The sequence below is a fragment of the Psittacula echo genome (assembly GCF_963264785.1).
Source record: "Psittacula echo genome assembly, chromosome: 9".
Lineage (NCBI taxonomy): Eukaryota > Metazoa > Chordata > Aves > Psittaciformes > Psittacidae > Psittacula > Psittacula echo.
In genome coordinates, this window is record NC_137745.1 from 5994802 (window position 1) to 6015690 (window position 20889).

At 42.1% G+C, this 20889-nt stretch overlaps 1 protein-coding gene across 1 annotated transcript in view; it reads right to left on the minus strand.

The window, feature by feature from the left end:
• The window catches only part of WNK2 (WNK lysine deficient protein kinase 2), a gene marked incomplete at both ends in the record, with an annotated part of 111493 nt that overhangs the window by 17092 nt on the left and 73512 nt on the right, over positions 1 to 20889 (minus strand). The window contains 14 exons of the mRNA XM_080625531.1: positions 1916 to 2014; positions 3060 to 3278; positions 5488 to 5702; positions 6888 to 7573; positions 7651 to 7706; positions 8981 to 9053; positions 10051 to 11054; positions 11505 to 11621; positions 12708 to 12753; positions 13600 to 13767; positions 13929 to 14045; positions 14126 to 14291; positions 16633 to 16682; positions 19486 to 19794. Coding sequence (XP_080481657.1) covers positions 1916 to 2014; positions 3060 to 3278; positions 5488 to 5702; positions 6888 to 7573; positions 7651 to 7706; positions 8981 to 9053; positions 10051 to 11054; positions 11505 to 11621; positions 12708 to 12753; positions 13600 to 13767; positions 13929 to 14045; positions 14126 to 14291; positions 16633 to 16682; positions 19486 to 19794 — 3325 coding nt within the window. The remainder of the gene's footprint in view (positions 1 to 1915; positions 2015 to 3059; positions 3279 to 5487; positions 5703 to 6887; positions 7574 to 7650; positions 7707 to 8980; positions 9054 to 10050; positions 11055 to 11504; positions 11622 to 12707; positions 12754 to 13599; positions 13768 to 13928; positions 14046 to 14125; positions 14292 to 16632; positions 16683 to 19485; positions 19795 to 20889) is intronic.

Genomic DNA, 20889 nt, shown 5'->3' on the forward strand with positions numbered 1-20889 from the left:
TGACTTTGGATGGATGTGTCAGGGTTAAGTGCCTGAGACTCAGCCCATCTCCTCGTCTGACTCAGAAATGGGGGAGTGCAAACCTCCTCTCCCAACACCTCCCCAGAAGAAACGAGAAGAGAGCATATGGGCTGAGAACAGAAAGCAATTAGTCGTGCCGAGTTATTTAAGCATTGTGAACTACATGCCTTGAAGGATTTACATATTCCCTTGGTTTCATTCACAATACCCATGCACCCAAACATTTTAATATTTTGGTTTTTAATTGCCATCTCCCAGTCTTTTTGCATCCTCCTGAATAATAATTCTGTCAAAGATTAACGAAACAGCTTCTGGGAATTACGCGTGCAGAGGAAGAAACAACAAAATCCATTTTAACACCAAATGGGAAAATGTGGACCGAGAATTCCCCTTAGGTTCTCAGAAAAAAAAAAAAAAACCAAAACCCTAAATGAAAAATGGTCTCAATTGTCTCACGACTCCCAATAGTTGTTAAAAACTTGCATATAATAACTCCAGTCTGTTGAGCAGGAAACCTCAGTTTTCAAGAACCTGAATGCTTGGACTTTTCAGGGACCTCAAACAGAAAAATCGAGGTTATTTTTTAAAATACTGTTTATCCATAAAATGAGGAGGGGTGTATTTGAGTGGTCTTGTGCCTTTGATCTCTACCACTTGGATAATGATGAGCAATGTAGAAGTCCCATGGGAGATCCGATATTAATGCAAATGAACAGTTAGTTAACCAAACACTTCCTCAAGAACATTATTAGCCTTTCTAATGTTATATATAAGTGGCCTATAGTACCTGATCAGCACAACATATCTTTATTGTACGAGCAAAATCTGTTTGCCTAAAAAGCAGCGTATATGATTGAGTAAAAAGGTCTTAATTTGTTAATTAAGTAGCTTGATATCATTTGGTTGAATTGCCAGTTGCTTCACAAGTCAGACAAATAGGGTACAAATAGAAGGTGCACAGTTATTTGAAACGAAAAATCCTAGCAATCCATTTCAAAATATCATCTGAGAATCTGATATTGCTTTTTACTTCTTTCTGCTTTGATGAACTGCTAATTGACTTCATCTCGGAGGTCACATAAGGTCATAAGAAAATACACTGAGTAAAGTGCTTCAGCCAGATCCACTTACACAAAAAAAGTTAATGGCATTCTCCCTTAAGAGCCACCAGATCTTCCTGCTGCTTATGAATAGGTAAAAAAATTGCTCACTTAACATAATTAAAGTGAATGCAGGGGGAAAACCCACCTACAAAACAGATTTTGAAAGAACTAGCTGGAGCACTATTGTCTCAGCATTTCCACATGCAAAGAGCAGGGGGAAAAAAATTAAAGAAAATAGAGTGGATATAAACAGTACTGTATATTGTGTTAATACAGCCCTTGTATGGAAGTTATACCCTCCAGTGACCTTCTAGTATTGTATCAGCTTGCTACATGCATGTCTTCATAGTCCAAACATGTGTGAAAGAGACCATTCGTCTACAGAAGGATGGATTTCTTTTTGTTGTCGCTGGAACCGGGACAGCAGACATGTATATTTGCCACATTGCAAATAAAATTGCTTCAACATAAATCACATAAAGTACAAAAGCTTTGATAAGTCCAGGGTAGAATTTACCATAAGGCTATATAATAAATGATGAGATCTTCCACACATGCTTTTGGTGCCCAGGCACGAGCCAAAAGCAGTGCAAAAAAAGCTTTCATATGAAAAATTAATATAAATAAGGTGTGTTCATGATGATTACTTAAAAGAAAGATAAAAAGAAAGAAAAGATGGTTCAGAAAAAGGGGCATCCTGCCAAACATATTAGAGATACAAAACATGGAATTGGAAAAAGGGGGTAAAAGAAAGATGGGCTGTGATAAAATACAAAAGAACAAATACAAACAGATGGACAAAGACACAGGTCCACTGAGGAATCTGGTACGAGGTTTGCTACTAGATTTATAGGTCACTCTCTCAGACGTTTGGTGGAAAACCGTCCAGCCTGCAAATGAATATAAAGGGAAGAAAACAAAGACACTTATAAAGTACAAGTAGCTGTGATCAGATGTCCTATACCATCAGTCAAATCAGCTTTGTTAGTTAAACATCCACATCTCCATTTTAACTTTGCCAAAGAGGAGTAAGTTAATTGACCATACACAAAGGATGCAATAATGGCAGAAGAGAACAGATAGGTATATTTTGTAGATTAGTTTGGCAGGATGTGCAATGAGAGGAAGGTATTTTAATCATCATTATAACTTCCAATATGCATGGCAACAAGATCAGTCAAAGCCTATGGAGGTGTGCAATATACAGGAGTTTCAGAGGTCAGGACTGGGAAACACAGCCAGTCTACAGTCCTTGGGCTGGGACTCCAAAACCATGCATGAAGTTAACCCCTTAGATAAAGGAAACACAACTTGATTCTCTGGGTTTGGGTTTCTTTGTTTTGGTGGGGGTTTTTTGTTGTTGTTTTTTGTGGGTTGGTTTTGGTTTTTTCTGGTTTTAGAATCACAGAATGGTGAGGGTAGGAAAGGACCTTAAGACCATCAAGTTCCATCTAGAATTTCCCGTCACCCAAGATGGTCTAGTAGTTTATAATGAGGAGCTCTGCGTATACCACTGTCAAGGGGCTTATCAATAAAGCCCAAAATGAATCAAAGGAAACAATCTCTTCTCCTTCTATATCTTTGTTTGTCTGTTTTACTTTCTTTTTTTCCTCAGAAATCTGTAAGGCAGACTCCAAAAAAGGTGTCAGTATAAAGCCACTGCTGGCAAAAATAAAAGGTATTTCCTTCCTAAAAATTAGCATGCCTTCTTGAGTGTTGACTCTTGACACTTGGTAAGATATACTTTACTTTTGTTCTTCTGGCAATACTGCAACAATCTCTTTAAAGATAAGCAAGTAATTTGCATTGTCAAAGGTTTGTGTTCCTATAGCACTAGAAGTGAAATCCATTCCTAAGTAGTTCAAGCATAAGGGAAGCAAACTAATTTTAGCATGTGCTGGAAGACATGCCAAACAGCTGGGATGAAAAAATCACCTTGGCCAGAGCTTGCGTTCACTTCACCTCCTTCGGGGCCTAAGCCAGAGCAGATGTCAGAAGACAAAGAGGCCTTGACAGAGCATGGCTGCTGTGTCTGAACAGCCTTCCCAAACGTGGCTGAGGCAGAGGAAACTATTGCTGCTGCTGCTTCAGGAGAGCCAGGCTGAGATTTAGGTGTTTCTTTATGGGGTGAGTCTTTAGAGTCTGAAAGATTACCTGAAAGAGCAAACAAACAAAATACATGTGATGACAAATGCTAGGAAAGCACCAAATCAAAATCCATGCCAGAAGTCATTATCCTTTCCAACCCTAACTATTCTATCATTCTACTTTGCCACAAAGAACAACAGAGATTTACAGTTCTGAAGTACTGTGTGAAGCACAGACTTTACAGCCCACAACACAAAATGATCTACATATACTACTGCTGATCCAGTTTCATAGAATCATACAATCCCAGACTGGCTTGTGTTGGAAGGGACCTTAAAGCTCCTCCATTTCCAAGCCCCTGCCATGGGCAGGGACACCTTCCACTAGAGCAGGTTGCTCCAAGCCCCTGTGTCCAACCTGGCCTTGAACACTGCCAGGGATGGGGCAGCCACAGTTTCTCTGGGCAACCTGTACTCCAAGAAGCTTAGGGAGTAGGCTTGACTTTTAGTTTCTTTTCCTGCATTTTTCAGGAAGCCTGGAGTCAGGACCTCACAAGAAGCACCGCTGAATTAAAGTGAGAGCCACAGAAGTGACTAAGTAGGAAGATGAACACACAGAATGAGTGAGCAGAACACGTAGGTTTGTTCTCAAACACGAAAAGTGAAAGCAAGCAAATGGAGTGAAATAAAAAGCCATAAGGAACTTTTTATTTATAGCTATCTATAGATGGATACACATCTGTATAGAAGTATCTGTATCTATCTGTCTGTCTACATGGATATCTCAGGTGAAGATGCTTTACCACCAGAATACCTTTGTAATAATTTGTTACATGGATTTATCAGCAAAAGCATCTAATAGTAGAAATGACAATTACATCGGTAATGGTACTAGAAACTTCTTGTCCTTGGTCCCTAAGAAAGGACTTAGGAGGTCAAAAAAATGAGGAATCTATTTAGTTAAAGATGAGAAGACTCAGGCATGAATTCTTAAAGTTAATGTGAACTTTATGCAGTGCCTCAAAAACCTGGAAAGTATCGCAGAAGAAATGCACAAAAGAAAGTATGCACCAAAGCAACAGATTGAGCAGATCTCTGTTCTCTAACTGGAGGTGACAAGGTAAAAAAAAAAGGAGAATTGTAACATTTTGTGCAGAAATAAACTTACACTCCCTGGACTAGGACAGAAAACTGACATGAGCCAAAATCCACAAGCGGAGACAGATGTGGGGTTTGTTAATAGACAGAGGAAAAAATTGCTAGAGAGAACCAAAGAACAAACCGCAAAATGAACGGACCACACATAACAGACATTCAGAGTATCTCATCAGGAGGAAAGGAATTAAAACCTCTGCACGTCAGCTGGTAGCAGCTGAAGAGCTATAGAGCACTGAACCAACGTAACAATGCTTCAGTTCCTTCAGACAAGTATACTGAGATTCAAGATGGATCACAGAACACCTTGCCTCTGAATATCCTTGCTTTTCCTATCTCAGTTGAAATCCTTAATTAAAAGCAAAAACTTCCAGAACGTGGTCTACAATTCATTGTGGTGCAATGAAATTCAAAGTGGACCTACGATGCAGTGATGTTGAAAACAAGAGCTACCAGGTTTGAAACACAGGGTTCTCTAAATAACAGCATGAACTAAGTAGTAGAATACAATAAAAATAATTTGTCTTCAGTTTGCTGAAGAAATAGGTACTGGGGCATATCAACATTTCCCAGTTGAATTATAACTTAAACTTTCCAAAGAGATAATGACTCAAGACTATACTACTGTTTGAAAAATCTCAAACTGCTTCAAGACGGTCCAAGCATCCATCACAGTTTTGTAACTGTTCTTACCTTCCAGCCTTTGGGGGAGCGAATGCAATATAATCTTATATATATGGCATCTTGTAGGAAAAAATAAACAACACAAGATACAGCACAAAATCAATAGAGGATAACAGCACCTAAGACGGGAATACAAACATCGATAAACTGCATTTGGAGAAAGAAAATGTAACCAGGCTGTATTCCAAATTAAAGTGGACTATTGTTTCTCTGCCGAGCTGATGCAGAAAAGGTGTGCATGGTTCAGCACTGGGCAGCTGCAATAAGCCTGTTCCAAAGGAAGCCCACTGCAAAACCAGTTTGCAGAACACAAACTTGAGCCACACACTATAAAAAACAAGAAAGATTTGCTGACAGTCCTGCAGTTCACGCAATTGCACAGCAGAACCACAACCAACACTAACAAAACAACCAAGGAAACAACCTAGTGTACCTACTTGTGCTTGATGTGCCACTCTTGAGCTGCTGGACCAGAGGGTTTAATAGTTTTCCACCTTTCAATTTATTTTTGCTGGTTCTTCGGCGACGGCTGCTTGGCGGGGCTGAGTGAAGGAACCCCAGGTTGGGAGGAAGGGGCTTGCCTAACCGAATATACAGTGCCTCTATCTCATTCTTCTGCTGAGTCTGAAGTTCAGCAATTTCTTTCATATGTCTAAACATAAAAGATAAAGAACTCTGCTAGCAATGAATTTGATGAAGCACTGCATCCTGACAGCATAGACAGTTATAAAAAAAGAAACAATACAGTCTGGTTATAAAACAATCAATCCAAAAGTATGTGAAGTTACAACAGTCTACCTGTGGTGTCTGACTTCTCAAATACTCATTTGTAAGACAGAATTCTAGACAGCTAAAAAGACTTTTGACATCCTCAGTAAAAACGACTGATTTTGACACGAGATCTGAACTCCAAACTATTTCAGAACTCTCTTCAAACCAGCGGCTTCAAAAAAGCTAACTCTCAAGACACGTATAACAGTTTAAAAGAGTCCAATCTGGAGAAAAACAAAAGTGCTTCCCATAAAAATGTCACTATCAAGAGCCATTACCTTATTTATAATGCAGATTTCATGGTGCCATAAAGCCTTTTTAAGGGGTTCTGCATTACTATAGTTCTGTTTTAAAAAGACGCATCATCTGTATTCAGTAAAACCATTTTCTCTTTAGATAAAGTTTAGCATTTTCATTAAACTAACATTTAGTGCTAGTTTTTACACATCACCTGCCAGGAAAGAAATAAAATGTTCACATTTAAAGAAGTCAGCTCTCAGGACTGGCAGCATGACAGGTTCCTGCTGAGGCTGCACCAATGACTTGATGTGAGATCTGACAGGAGGTGAAGCAAGGGTCTTACCTGCCTGATAGACGCTAGGTTATCTACTGTAAAAGCAAGTCTAGGAATACCAATGGGTCTAAATCACCCCTGCAGAGAAGGGTGTGCAGAGAACACTACAGCAGCTGTCTGTGTAGGCATCCAGATTATTTTTATGATGCCTTAAATAGTGTCCACATGGGGACCTACTATCACATACAGTACAAGTGGTACTCTTTGCTACCATATCAATACAGTTCTTCAGTAAGAAAGCCAGACATCACAGCACAAATGTTTTGGGGTTTAAAAATGTTATTATTGAATTATTCTTCTAAAGGGAATTAACAAATAAAGTGATGTGTAAAACGATGCACTATGACATGTTGGGGAAAGTGATGCCTAATTTGCCCAGAACCAGTGCACTCATTACAGCTATGAAAGCCACATATTTGCTCATCATATGCACAGGTGCTACCTGGGTATCTTAACACAAGCTTCCCCAGCACTGTTTGCAACCCAACATACTTTTCTCTCAGGTTCTGCAATTCTTTCTTCATATCTGCATCTTCAAATTCCGAGTCATTGTCGCTGCTCATGTATGATGACTGCGAGTGGAAAGATGTGATGTTGATGGTAGGAATTTTTGCTCCTTGCCCATTAGGGGAATCAAGGCCAGGCGAGCCAGCTTTGCCAGACCTCTGCAGAAAAGCAGCTGCTTTCTTAATGAAGTCCGTAGCCGTGCTGCTGCTTGGGGGGGACAGTGGGGCAGCAGCAGCCGACTGCCGATGGAAAAGCTCCTCAGCAGAATCACTGGAACCCTGGTCACAGAGGACATCAACAGAGGAGGCTGTCGGCATCCGCCGGACAGCTGTCTTCAGATTAGGGCTGGAAGGGAGCTCATCCAAGTAGACATCTGGGGGTGCTGAGAACCTCAAGCAGTGCGGCGCTGCTAAAGTTAATTCATCTTGAGTGCTGATCACAGAAAACCTGCCAATCGTTTTGGCTGGTGTACTGCTATCACGAGCTTCAGCCTGTTTTCCATAGGAACCAGAGTCTAGAGAGTCATCCCTTTGAAGGTTATTTATCACCCCATCTGCTGTAGGTATCTGTGTTACATTTTCTGTGTGTGCAGACAGTGTCATAGTTTTTGCCTTCTCGCTCCCTTTAGAAGTTTCCATCTGCTTAGTTATGCTTGAAGACGTAGGTGTAACCTGGAGAAAATAATGGAGATTAACATTGAAAGTAACTATCACAATCAAGCATAAAACTGCTCCTTGTTTCTGGTTACCTGAAGAAGGCCTTTTGCTGTAGCAGCAGGAGTTGAAGTGATGCTTGCAGCTGAACCTGTTTTACAAGTTGGAAAAATAATAAATATTCATGTCTGGAATGCTTTAGTATCATAAACCCCAATGTATTTACTGTGATAAACTGAAGTGTGATAAAGTGTAACACCGAGGAATAATTTAACTATGCAATCTTTGTAATACAGGAGGCAATATCAATGCCCATATAAAATATCTGCAGGTAGCAGGCACTCTCTTCAATCTATTGTGGAAATTAAGTGGAAATTATAAGCTCGAAAGGTGGGCACTCAGACCACAGAAGCACACAAGAATGAAAGTGTCAGTGGAAGTAATCAAGACGCAATTATTTCACAAGCTGGATGCTGCTTTTGAAGTTCAACCAAGAAATGAAGCCTTTTATAAAGCCATTTTCTTATGGCACATTGCAGAGAGTGAACATAAGGCAAAAATCTGTCACTTCATATTTCTGAAATGGTGAAATACATCACTGCTTGATGGTATCTAAGATACATTAATTTTACTGCAAAATGCTATATTCCACTTGCATACTCTGTCTGTAGTGAGAGATGAATGCAGGCTACCCAGTGCTCCCCCTCTCACGCTGACCTAAAAGCTGTGGATGATCTATGTTCACTAGGACAAGAATGGTCTATGTTGTCACACAAACCTGGTAGCCAGCTTTGTCACAACAATCTCAAAAGCTATATATATTGCAAGCCTCCCCACCCATGACAGAATGGACAGTTTTAGGTTCCTCAGCCCTTAAAGCCTCACAATGAGTTGCAAGACAGGTAAATGGAGCATAATGAATATCCAGCTTCTTACATTGGCTCCTACTGTGTGTAACTATACAAAGTTCCATTGTATCTACAAGTACTCAAAGCGCTCTTTACTAGTTTTCCATGGGACTTACTTGAAAGTTTAACAGGCTTCCCCCCAGAGGGACTACCCTCAAGCACATTATTTTTGTCAACATGTTTTTCTGAAACCCAGGAAATCTGAGGGAATTTCTGTTTGGACTTTTTAAGGGCACTGGAAATGAATTATTTGGAACACAAACTTCCATGCGAACACCCTGCACCTCCACCACAGGCAGCTATTACATACTTATGGTTTAAAAGAAATCACCTGTGAGGCAGTTCCTTTCTAGGAAACTTGACAGAAGCGAGATGTTCGATATTAGTTGTATTAGAAATAGGATCAGGAACACCTTATGCTGGGCAGTGCTCTGCAGAAGGGTGAGCAGCAAGTAGACACTGGAGAAGAGGACCATGCACTAGTATAGATGTTGCTGTTCACTGAAAGGAACATTACCTTTTCTGCCTGCTGACCCACCTCTTCCTTCTGAGGAGCGGGCACCGATGCCGGTGACCTCCGACTTTTCATACTTTTGGTACAAAGAAGAAAGAAAAAGCATGTCAGTCCCACACAAAGCAGAAAGGCAATGCCTTCTCTCTCTGCTTTCACACTATTGTGGACTATTAAACTGTTTTACACTGTCTGTGAAGGTGGCCTTCTAGCTCTTCCTTCAACTCCTCCGTTTTTCCCCTTCTCTTGGGAAGAAACGAAAAAGCAGTGGCAGTGTCACAGAGGGAACTGTAGCCTAAGTTAGTAAAACACATGCTAAACCCACCCCCCCCAAAACCCCAAACTGAACTATATATCTCTGCTTGGGATTTTCTTCTGGTTTCCTTTTCCAGCCAGACTGTACCTTCCTTCATCTGTATGTCTGTCTTCAGAAATTCTGTCTCTCTCTCTTCTTATTGGCACACATTTTAATAGGACAAATTATTGGAGAGACATAAGACCTTTCAGAGAGGGAGAATTTTATCTGCTGTAGAAAGTCATTATAAACAATACACTCTAAAGAGTGAGTTACTCAAGTGCAGGCATTTTGCCTGTAACATACAGCATTTTTCAAGCAGTTGGTAAAGTTCATCCAGCTAACGCTACACAGAAGAGCCTCATCCTTACTAATGGTGATGTAACTATCTCCAGAAAGGCTACCTTTCAGGTAAGATACACACAGATCTAGCAGAAAGTGCTGCAAATCTGTTGAATTTCATAAACTCAGGATCTTACTTGAAAGAACACAATACAGGGGCACAATCGAGACACTGAGTAAATAAAAGTTTGGTTTTCACAAATGAGCCAAACTTTATTAATGTAAAATGATGGTAAAAATTTAAGAGACCTTTCACACTGGAAAGCAGCCAACAGACAGAATACACCCAGCAGCAGACACGTAACATGTTTAGAAAAGCAAGAAACCTACACATGTCCAACCACAGGACATGTACATGGACATGGTTCAATGTATACAGACATTGGTTCTGAGCTCTACTCTTTGGGTTAACAAGCGGCAGAGTCACCACTGCACTTACCAGTCCTGGATAGGGCAAGATCTCGGGCGCTATGAGTGGCACCGATGGGGCCTCAGCAGCACCTTTCACCTCCTGGCTGGGGTCTGCAACACCATGGCCTGGTTCTCTCGAATCCAACGCCAACGCGGGAACTTGATCTTCGGGAAAAGGTGGCACGTGAAGTTCACTGTCACCCTGTTCCAAGGGGACAGAAGTGTCTGGGGTCCCTGCTGATGCAGAGGAAGTAGGAACGTATTCCTGGTAAAGCAAATTGCGCAGCTTCTCGTCGAGGCTTTTTATAGTGTTGTCGACAAAGTCCACCCTGGGCGGCCCCTCTCCATCGGACTCAGCCGTGCCAGGCGGCTGCTGCTGCAGCAGAGCAACCCCTGTGGCATGCTGTGGGGCTGCGGGCACTGGCCCCTGTGTCGGGCTCTGGAGCTGAGACCCCACCACAGTGAGAGGATCGGCCGTGGTGGCTGCAGGGAATGCCGGGCTCACAAAGGGATGCTGCACTGCGCTGGGCTGGCTGGGCTCCGGCAGCGCAGGGACCTGTGCCACGGGCTGCCGCTCCAGAACGACAGCATCCGGGAGCACCTGGAGTGGGCAGAGCTCCGCTACGTTCGCGGGAGCTGCAGGGACTGCCCTGTGTGGCCCAACGCTGCAACATGCGATCTCCACGTCGGGGACACACGTGCCCTCGTCAGGCTGCGGTTGCAGGCGCGGGGCAGCATCGGGAGGCTCCTCCAACAAAGCAGCACGGGGGACGGGAGTGCTGGGATGAGGCGGCACTGGAGAATATTCCAGCTGACTGCTGTTGGTGGCTGGCTGCTTCAGGATACTTGGAGTAGATCCCGGTTGTGCCGGAGCTGGAAACTCCACCTGGCTCGGTAAACCGGTGGAAGATGCTGTGGCAGGAACTTGTGCCAAAGAGGGAGATGCTCCGACAGGGCTGTCGCACGTCTGCTGATCAGATAAGACACCAGGTGGATCCATCACCACAGGCTGGTCATCTGGCTGCTCTGAGTCTGAAGAGAATACAGACATCACGATAACTTTTTAATGAGCCACAGGGAATTAAAGACAGTTATATGAATGATAACCACATCCAGCTGTAACCTACAAGTGCTTCCCATCAGCAAATAACTGTTATACAAGTCAAATTAGACCTGAAATTGCAGAGTATGCAAAAATATGTCACTGAAAAGACACTGCTTATTGAAACAGCAGTGACTAGAACTTCAGCTACCTTGTAGTGTAAGGCGGGGTTAAAACATTGAGACTTTCCTGAAACTCAGACAAACATTGCCGATCGGGTTCAATTCCAGGAACACAAAACACATGACTGAAGAACATTCACTATGTTCTTCCTCTGACTAAATGAAAGGAAATGACCACAACTAAGTCAGGTAAGAACAGAAGAGAGATGGCACAGAAGCTTCAGAGAAGACACCATTTTCTGTAATGTTTGTAAATACCTGGCGCTTCCGACTGCTGTGTACTCTGAGGTACCGGTGGGGAAAATTCTGGTGCATCAGTAGTAGGGTTTTCCACAACAGGACATATAATAAACCACCTTTTCCCAGTATGCAAAACTAAAGGTAGAAAGAAAAGAAAAAGTAAATGGAATAGTTCCCCATTCATTCCAGGTCATCTAATCAAAACCTAGTCTTAATTTCTGTGTTTCAAAAGAAGACTTTCTACAATTGTAGTCAAGATCAATTAACTCCTAATTTGATTGTCATCCCTTCTGCCTCCTGATTCTGTCACATATTTTAAGTCATTTTCAAGTGTTCACACTTTCAGAAGAATAACAGTTATGTGCTGTAGACATTTTCTCATGATGAAAGATTTGTTAAAGTTCATCCAGTTTAACTTTTCCAGGTTGGAAGTTTTCTAGCTAATATTTTCTTCCACATCTTATCTCAAAGCCTGGCATTTGTGTCAATGGCAAACCAGAACTAGATACACCTTCAAACTTTCATTAGTAGAAATATAAAGGTAATGTTAAAAAGGTGGACTGAGAAAATTCTATGATGTTTACATGGAAAAAAATAAACCAGAGCTTTTGAGCAGAAAGTCTAGTTTGAAGGATTCACAGTTTCTGGACTTGTAAAGGAGGTTTTCACTTATCCTTCTGCCCCGATCAGCATGGAGCAAATAAAGTGCCACATGCAGTAATAGGAACTATGGAAATGTTGCTTCCTTCAGCAGAGGTTTCATTTTTCTCACCAGCATGAACTTACAGAGAGAACCAAGGGCCAATTCCCTTCCCATTCCATTTGCTTGTAAAACCCCTAAGATGTGACTGTGTAACACCAATGTAGCTGAAAATTTCTGGGTTAGAAACTGTCAATTCAATTATCAACATAAACATAAATATTTTAGCTTTCTCTTGCCAATGCAGTCATGGTTGTGAAAAGGGTTTGCTTGCCTGTACCTTCTTGACTTCTTCACCACTTATCATCAGCTCATGCAACCCAGGGCTTCCCTAAACGTCCCCACATGTGAGATTCACCCAGGATACCCCTGCGATCATCCAGGTTGCTAACAGCAGGGACCACTCTTACATCCATATTTCAAGTATATTTCCAACCAGCAGTAACTGGTGAGTTCCTTCCTGAATCTAGCAAACTCATGACTACCTTAAAGCTTAAGTTTGTATTCAAAGGCACACTTACCGTTTTGCTGATACACGGGTGTCTTCGTCTGAGACTGCCGCTTCTCCTGTTAAAAAAAAACAGAAACAAAACAATAGAACTGTCTCCGAACACAGAATCCTTAGGGTTGGAAGGGGCCTCTGGAGACCGTCCAGTTCAACCCCCCTTCCAAGGCAGGGCCACCCAGAGCAGGCTACACAGGAATGCATCCAGGCTGGTTTTGAATGCCTTCAGAAAGGACGACTCAACAACTCCCTGGGCAGCCTGTGCCAGTGCTCTGCCACTTCCAACATAAAGACTCTAGACTAACCAGGCTCAGCTCCTGCAATCTCTCCTCATAAGAGATGCTCCAGATCCTTGATCATCCTTGTGGCCTCTGCTGGACCCTTTCCAGAAGCTCCTTGTCTTCCTTGTACTGAGGAGCCCAGCATTGGACACAGTGCTCCAGATGTGGCCTCACGAGGGTTGAGTAGAGGAGGAGGAAACACCACCCTCAACTTGCTGCCACACTCCTGGTACACCCCAGGATACTCTTGTCTCTCCCGGCTCAAGGGCATAATGCCAGCTCATGGTCAACTTATCTACCAGTACTCTCAGGTCCTTCTCAGCTGAATTGCTCTCCAGTAGGTTAGCCCCAACCAGTGCTGGTACTTGGGTTCTTCCTCCCCAGGTGCAGTACCTTGCACTTGCTCCTCTTGAACCTCATTAGGTTTCTCTTTACCCAGTTCTCCAGCCTATCAGTGCAAGATGAGCATCATTCCAAGAAGCACTCACATTGTAAGCTTTAATGGAGTAAAAGCATTATTTTTCTAGCTAAGAAACTTTTTTCTAATTTTAACAGACAATGTAACATTAATTTACAGTAACTGGCTCTAAGGAATCAAACTAGAAATCTTTATTTAACATTTCTTACCTCACCCATTTCCAGTCTATCGGTATCTTGCTGGGGACTCATTCCCTGATCAGAACTTCGCTCTCCTTCTGTATCTTCACTGAGCATATCTTCTGCTTTATCAATAATATCTTTCATTTGTTCAATAAATGTCTCTTTTTCACTCTGCAATATGAATTCGTTCTCTACCTATAAAGCCACATCAAAATAAAGAAGAAAACAGTAACTTTTCCATTAACCCTCCGTTCCACAACTACTAGAAAGCTTGGACAATAAACACATGAGAACAAGTTGGCTGAAGCAACCTGGTGCACCAAGAGACTGGAGGCAGCCACATAAGCAAGTCTTACCATGTAAGTAGCAATTTCCTCTGGTGCATCACCGTCCAAATCAAACTTAAAAGTCACCATTTTGTGATTGTGTGTTTCAAGCTGGCACTCCACCATCTTATCCCCCGTGTTACAAACCTGCAGGCAAAGATTTACAACAGTTATTTCTGGCAAAGGCAAAGGAATCCTAAAGTCACCCTCGCATAGGCTGTACTTGCATTTAATATGGTCAGTTTGGGTCTGCTGGACTTCTCCTGGCGTGAACGTGCACGTGTAGATTTCTTATGTTTCTTTGAAGACTTTCCTTCTTGTTTTCCACTTCCTATTGCTCCTTCAAAGCTGTCACTCATCTCTTTACCTGAAGCAACATCTGGACTCATGTAGCTTTGTAAGAGAAAGGAAGAAACCCCCCAAATAAAAACCACCATCAGACACAATGGAGTTATGCATAGGTAACAATGCACAGGTAACAACAACAGAGACTACCCAAAGTACACATCTGCACACTTTTGACCTAAACTGAGAGAACTACTGAAAAATTATCAGTAAGTGAAGGGAATTACTTCAAGTCAGGCATGAGCCCTGGCTACCATACTGCTAAGGAATGATCTAGTAACATTTCTGCCAATACCAGAGGGGAAGTCCCATCACTCTTCATAAATCACTACATCCCCCTAATCCTTTCACTTCAGGGATCCTCACAGTCCTCCTCTGAACTCCACAAGTTCAGAGAAATTGCTGTTTTTCTAAGGTCCAGTTTTCTCAACTCCTGCCTGTCTGCACTCACAGCAGAAGGTCTAAACAGGGTCAGGTGACGTTTGTTGGAGATGAAAGAAAGAAGTCAGTACAGCATCCTGTAAAAGACTGACTCTCCTCTCTTCGCAGTTCTCCAGGATCAGAAAGAAGGTTTTGCGCCCCAGTATCCCGGATGACCAGCTAGCAACACTGCATTATTTTTAGTAGTCAAAACAGCAGCTAACAATCTGATTTTCATATGACATGCACAGAAGATGCCAACATGTAAGTAATTTGCAGGAAATTTTCAGAGGTTCATAAAAACCATGTCAGGAAGGAACTCTGTCAGGCCATCTGGCCTATTTTATTACCCCAAGGTATGATCAGCTCTGTCTAAACCAGTCCTCACACAGTTGTGTGTAAACTGATCTTACAAAGCCCTTGTGAGATTTCATCACCTTCCTGGACAATCTATTCCTGTGTTCATTTAGCCAGGCAGGCATAAAAGAATTTAAGCCTAACCTATGGATCCCTTTCTTAAATATACAGCTTTCAGTTCTCGTTTTGTACTAGTTGCATAGAACAGTTTATTTCTACTCCCTTTCCACCTACCTTGTCCTTGTAACTCGTGTATTAGGGAAGTAAACAGATTTTGTGCACTGGATATATTCTAGCTGACACCCTTGCTGCAATTGCCAGCCATTTGATTCGCATGCTGTTACCCTCCAACTGTACAAAAGCACAACCCAGCCCTAGCACGGAGTTATCCATGCACCTGAATCAGGGAGAGCTCTCTCGGAGACTACGAGGCGGGAGCTGACACAGACTCTCCATGCTGCTGTGGCAGTCAGGAAAGTCAGATTTTGAAACACAGCTCTGGAACAGGCACATTACAATTCAAAAGATGACAGAAAATTTGACGTGCCTTTCAACAATGGGCGAGGTAGACAAAGAGAACTCATTTTGTCTAACTTACTTATAGCCAGAACTCACATGTAGTCATGAAAAATTAAGATTTCACAGAAAATGTCACTAACATCCTTAACCCAAAGCTTTATCATCAATAAGGCTGAATTTGTGCTGGCTGTTGCCACAGGGAAGGCATTCAGCTGCTTATGAACATACATTGTCCGTATCTACCTTATCCATATCCCAACCCTGAAAAATCTAGCTTACTGCTGGTGCCAAATTCGGAGCTGTAGCACAGAAGCAGCAGATGCCTGGGGAGAGGAGTCCTGCTCCATTCAGCCCCTCTCCACTCCAGCAGCAAGCCTTCCTCTCCAGGGCTCTTCCTCCGTGGTTCCTCTGAACCTTGACGCTTCCCCTTCTGCTTCTGATTACAGAAACAGGCAGATGAGGGCTGGCAAAAACTGGAATTTCCTTTTTTTTTTTTGAGGAGTGCTAAGCTGCCTTTTGGGGTTATCGTTACTTCTGTCATTAGCAGTACTAAGCTTGAGGGCGGCCTCATGTACTGCAAAACCATAGAATGGGCTTTGGGTGCGTGTTTTACCACTTGTAACGAAACCTTTTGAGTGGCTCAACACACAACTCGCTGATAAGCCCTTCCCTTTAACATACCTGGGGAAGATCATTACAGAGGGTGGTACAGACATTCCCAATTTATTCCCAAAGAGAGAATAAACTATATACCAAACTATACTGGAGTAACATTTTTACACAGAGTCAACAGCAGCCCCAGGGACTGTACCATTTCAGTTACCTGAGCAAAAAGGAAGTTACACGCTGAAATGAAAGCTGTCATACACACATCAAGCCTAGGATGCAGCACCCAGACTAGAGAATTAGAAGTGTTGGAGGGGCCAAAACAGGCACACAGCACACCTGCAGCTTTCTCACTAGACGTGCACCCTTCCATCTTCAAGCCCCTGCCCAAGGCAAAGGGCAGGCATTTGGCCTCGTCTTGGAAAGAGAAAGAGGAAAAACAGCCTCCAGAAAGAAAACATTTCTAATGCCAAAGAGATTATGATACCTTTCACAGCTCTGTGACAGAGTTTGAAGTTTGTCCTGTATTGCCTGCTCCTAAAATGTAAGAAAAAGTCATTTAAGTAAACGCATTGTATCGGCAAATGAAAAACACCTTTATGAAAGGTTTTGCTGTTGAGACACCAGTAACTCTAAACTATTCCATTTAACTTCTTGAAACTTGAAAAGAAGTAAATAACTCATTTTACCCTCCCCACATTACTTGTGTCCAAAGCATCAGTCTCTCTTTTAAGACAAAGTCACTAATGTGCTAGTTCCCCTTCTGTTGTCTCTAAAGCAGAAGAGGTGGTGAAAGAACTGAAACAGTTCTCACCACAATGGGAAAACTTGATTGCAGGACAGTGCACATCAACACATACCTAATTTTATTTTTGAATAGGCATAAAGTATAAATCTAATTTGCTTCATTGCTTTGTATATTTTCTTGAAATACGTAGTTTATTTTCACTGTATTTGGCTTATTGTATTTCTGGGGAACTTACAAGAACAAGATGAAAACTCATCATTTAAAAACACTGCCCTCACACCATCTCCTTTTGCTCTCTACATCATATTTTCCCTAAAAGCTTCCCCCTTTTCACTGGTTGCAGTGCCAGGACAGTGACAGTTACTTTGCATCGGGTAGACCTGTTGTCACAGAATCTGTGCTGACGACACTACTGACCCTACTATGAAAACATACCAAATATGTACACAGACACACATGTGCATGTATATAGCTGTATGTATATACACACACCCCAAACATATTAATAAATATATATATTTTCATATATATTTATATATATTTACAAACATATGTCTATAAAATCCTTCTATAGACACACAGCTAGAAACAAGCCCCTTGACTGTCATCACTACATCTTCACACCCAAGCAGCTGGTAGACTGGAGTTAAAAGCTTAGCAGTTAACCAGTCAACCCCACTCTTTGCTTATAATGCCACACATATGCCATGCCAAGTTTGACTGCAGTTTCGATAAAACTGCAAAATTAATGAGCAGTGAGAACACAGACATAATGTATCTAAATTTTTGTAATGCACTTGATCAAGTGCCTTACAAAATCTCATTAGCCTGATGAATTTGGATTGGTTTGGATGTGAGTACTGCCACATATTGAAACAAAGAGAAGAGATAAAAACATTATGGCAGAGTAGCAACAAAATGCGGTGTTTCCAATATATACAGATATGAAACTCCTCTTACACCCAAGAAACCTTAGCAATATATGTTTTAAAATCAGCATATGGAGCACATTGATCAATTTGACCATCTTATGATACCGGATTAATTTCTTAAATCGAGAGAGAGAAGGGAATTAACTTACAAGATGAAATATGTGAATGAAGGTAGTAAGACAGGGGTTAAAAGTTCCTAGGGATATGATAAAGAGACAGGACAGACATGTGCCTCAGTGGGCATGGATTTCTCAAGTAATACAGGACCACTTGTATCCCCCATATCACACCGCACAATAATAACAAGGTTTATTAATATTTCCAGACTCTCTAATGGGATGGACCCTGCACTGAATGATGTAGCTTTGACATCACTGAACCTAACATGAGCTGTGCATACAGAAAAAATAGGCATGGGATAGGACAGCCAGGAGTTACTTGGGGATCCTGCAAGTGAAGCAGTACAGATGGGTTCTACCATCCCTGCTATATCTAACCAATAGGATACAGAAACTCACCAGGAAATGTCCTGCGCATCACTGCATGAATATTTATTTGACAAGAATAAGGTTGCTACTAGACGAACAGGCAAAATGGGGAATTAGAATCTGGTTTTAGTGTTAGCAGCATTCTTACTCAACATCTTCTGGAAAAGGAGATAAGATGTACCTCTGCTGAAATTAGGCTGTACCATGTAGTCAAGGCATGCAACAAGTGCATGAGAGCATGGGTAAAACCAAAGAGATTTTGTCTGAAAAGATGGGAACTGTTGCTTTGGGAAGAAAGGTAGCCCAGAACAGAGAGCCTCAAGAGGAAGAATTCCAAAAGCAGAATTGCTGAGGCAGATTTCCACTCAGAAGTGGAGAACAAATCAGACTTATTTACTGAAATCTGATATGAATCCCAACATTTTTATTTTGCTTTGCTTATGGGTATCTATTAAAGAGTTGAAGAGAAAGAAATGTTCTGTGACATTCTGTCAAGACTAAAGGTTAAACAATCATGGGAGTGGAAAGAAAAGTCAAAATAGCAGACAGGAGGGGATGATAGTTTTAAAAAGAAATCCAGTAAGAAGTATCTTGCTTATATGGCCACTGAGAATTGGGAATGCCTATGAATATCTCAAGAAACAAAAATCCCAGGGCTAGGCTAGAATTCAAGCAATACAGGAGGATACAACACTAAATGAAATGGGAATAAGGCTCAAGCTGAGGAGCATGAGAGCTTTTACATAGTGAAGAACCAGATGATGAAGCAGTTTCTTAAGGCAAATGATGCCTGGTTGCACAAGTGCTTGAAACACTTAAAACAAGACTGGACAAAACATGGATGAAACTCCACAGAACAGCTTCTTGCTGACCCCCAGCACTTAAAAGAAAGTAATTTCTGCCTCCGTGTTTATGCTTAGCTACAGACAAAGAGGTACTTAGTCCTGCTGCATCATTACTTCAAGGAGACATTCCACAAGGTATGGCATGCAGTTCCCAGCTTCATCTGAAATAGCCAATTATTTGCTGACCTAGAGCTGCCAGCACCTGGGCCAAGCGGCTCTATGTGATGAGAGGGGATAATCTCCCTTGTGAAATAAGCACATTATTTCACAGAGGAGCAAGTAAGAAGGTTAAGGGTGAGGCTGGTGAGTTACTTCAGAGGAAAGTACCTCTTGAGATGTCTCTGCGAGTGCCGGGCCAGCTGAGCGGGGAGCTGGGAGCTGCTGAGCCAGGGGCTGGGAAAGCTCAGGCTGGAGCAGGCCAGAAGGCTGCAGAGGCAGGCAGTGATCTACAGGCACAGGCGGGCTGGCCGCAGCGAGGCTGCCATGGAGCTGTGAAACGCTTTCCGGAGCGGCACGGGGTGGCAACAGCTCGGGCTGCAGCTGCAAAGGCGGTGACATGACTATGGAGGGTTGCACTGGCAGCACGGGCACCTGGGCTCCAGCCTCCAAAGCATACTGAGTGTGTCCAGTCATCTGCTGTAATGCAACAGACAGCTGTTAAAACAAACCTCTACTCAGGGTGCTTGTGACTTACATGACCACGCACCAAAGCCACCAGAGCTCATGAAGAAAGGGTTGTGAGTCTGCAGTGAGACTGTATTTGTGTGGTCTCTGCTTGGACAAGTAACTACTGAAACTTGCTTTGAAACAACCAAATAAAAATACAAGGATTCTTCCTCTATCATGATGACAATGTGTGTATTGCTCAGGTGCTATTTAGTTTATAGAAACAAAGCCATACAATGCTAATAAATTAAAATCTTAGATTATGAATTCATTGTCCTGAATAGTTTGCTCTGCTTGCACTAAGCCACCACGATAGCCATGCTGAGAAAAAGACACCCTAGCCATAATCTAAATCAGTACTGTTTTAAAACTCCGCTCTCTATGTGGACCCAGTCACTGGTATAGACCACACAATCAGCTCTTTTTGACTGGATATATACCAGTGTATTGCGGAACACATTGTTTTCTGTTTAGTTTAAATATTTAAGACACATGCTAAGCACCAAGGCTCCAGTCCTGCAAACGCCTCCTTGTGCTACATGCACAGAGGAAGAAGTTTCATTTATCTCAGTGGATTTCTTCAGTGCATTAAAATAACTTGTGTGCGTAAGCGCTTTGTGGGAACTGGACCGACGCGATCAGATGCCAACCACCTTAGAGACTGTGTTGTTATTCTGCATAACAGTTCTTTTGAGTTGTACATTTAAGAACAGAACATTCTCCTTTTAGGTACACCATGTATTATTCCAAGGGGACTAAGCTTGTGGGAAGTGGAAAAAGGAAAGAAAGGAAAATATGGGAGAAAAAAGGATTTTTACTATTAGATAAAACTCTTGCCTAATTTTTACTTTTTTGTAGACTCATCACTTAGAGATCTAGCCTATTTGGAGGATATGTATATATTAAAAAAAAAAAAGAAGACTCAGACGAGACTTCAGACGAGAAGTAGGCCACAGAATTTTGTTACTGCATGCTCTCTGCATATTCTGGATATGAGCTGGAATTGTTGATTCCAGGTTTTCATGTGGATAGAAATAAAGACATGATGTGCTTTGCAACGCACAG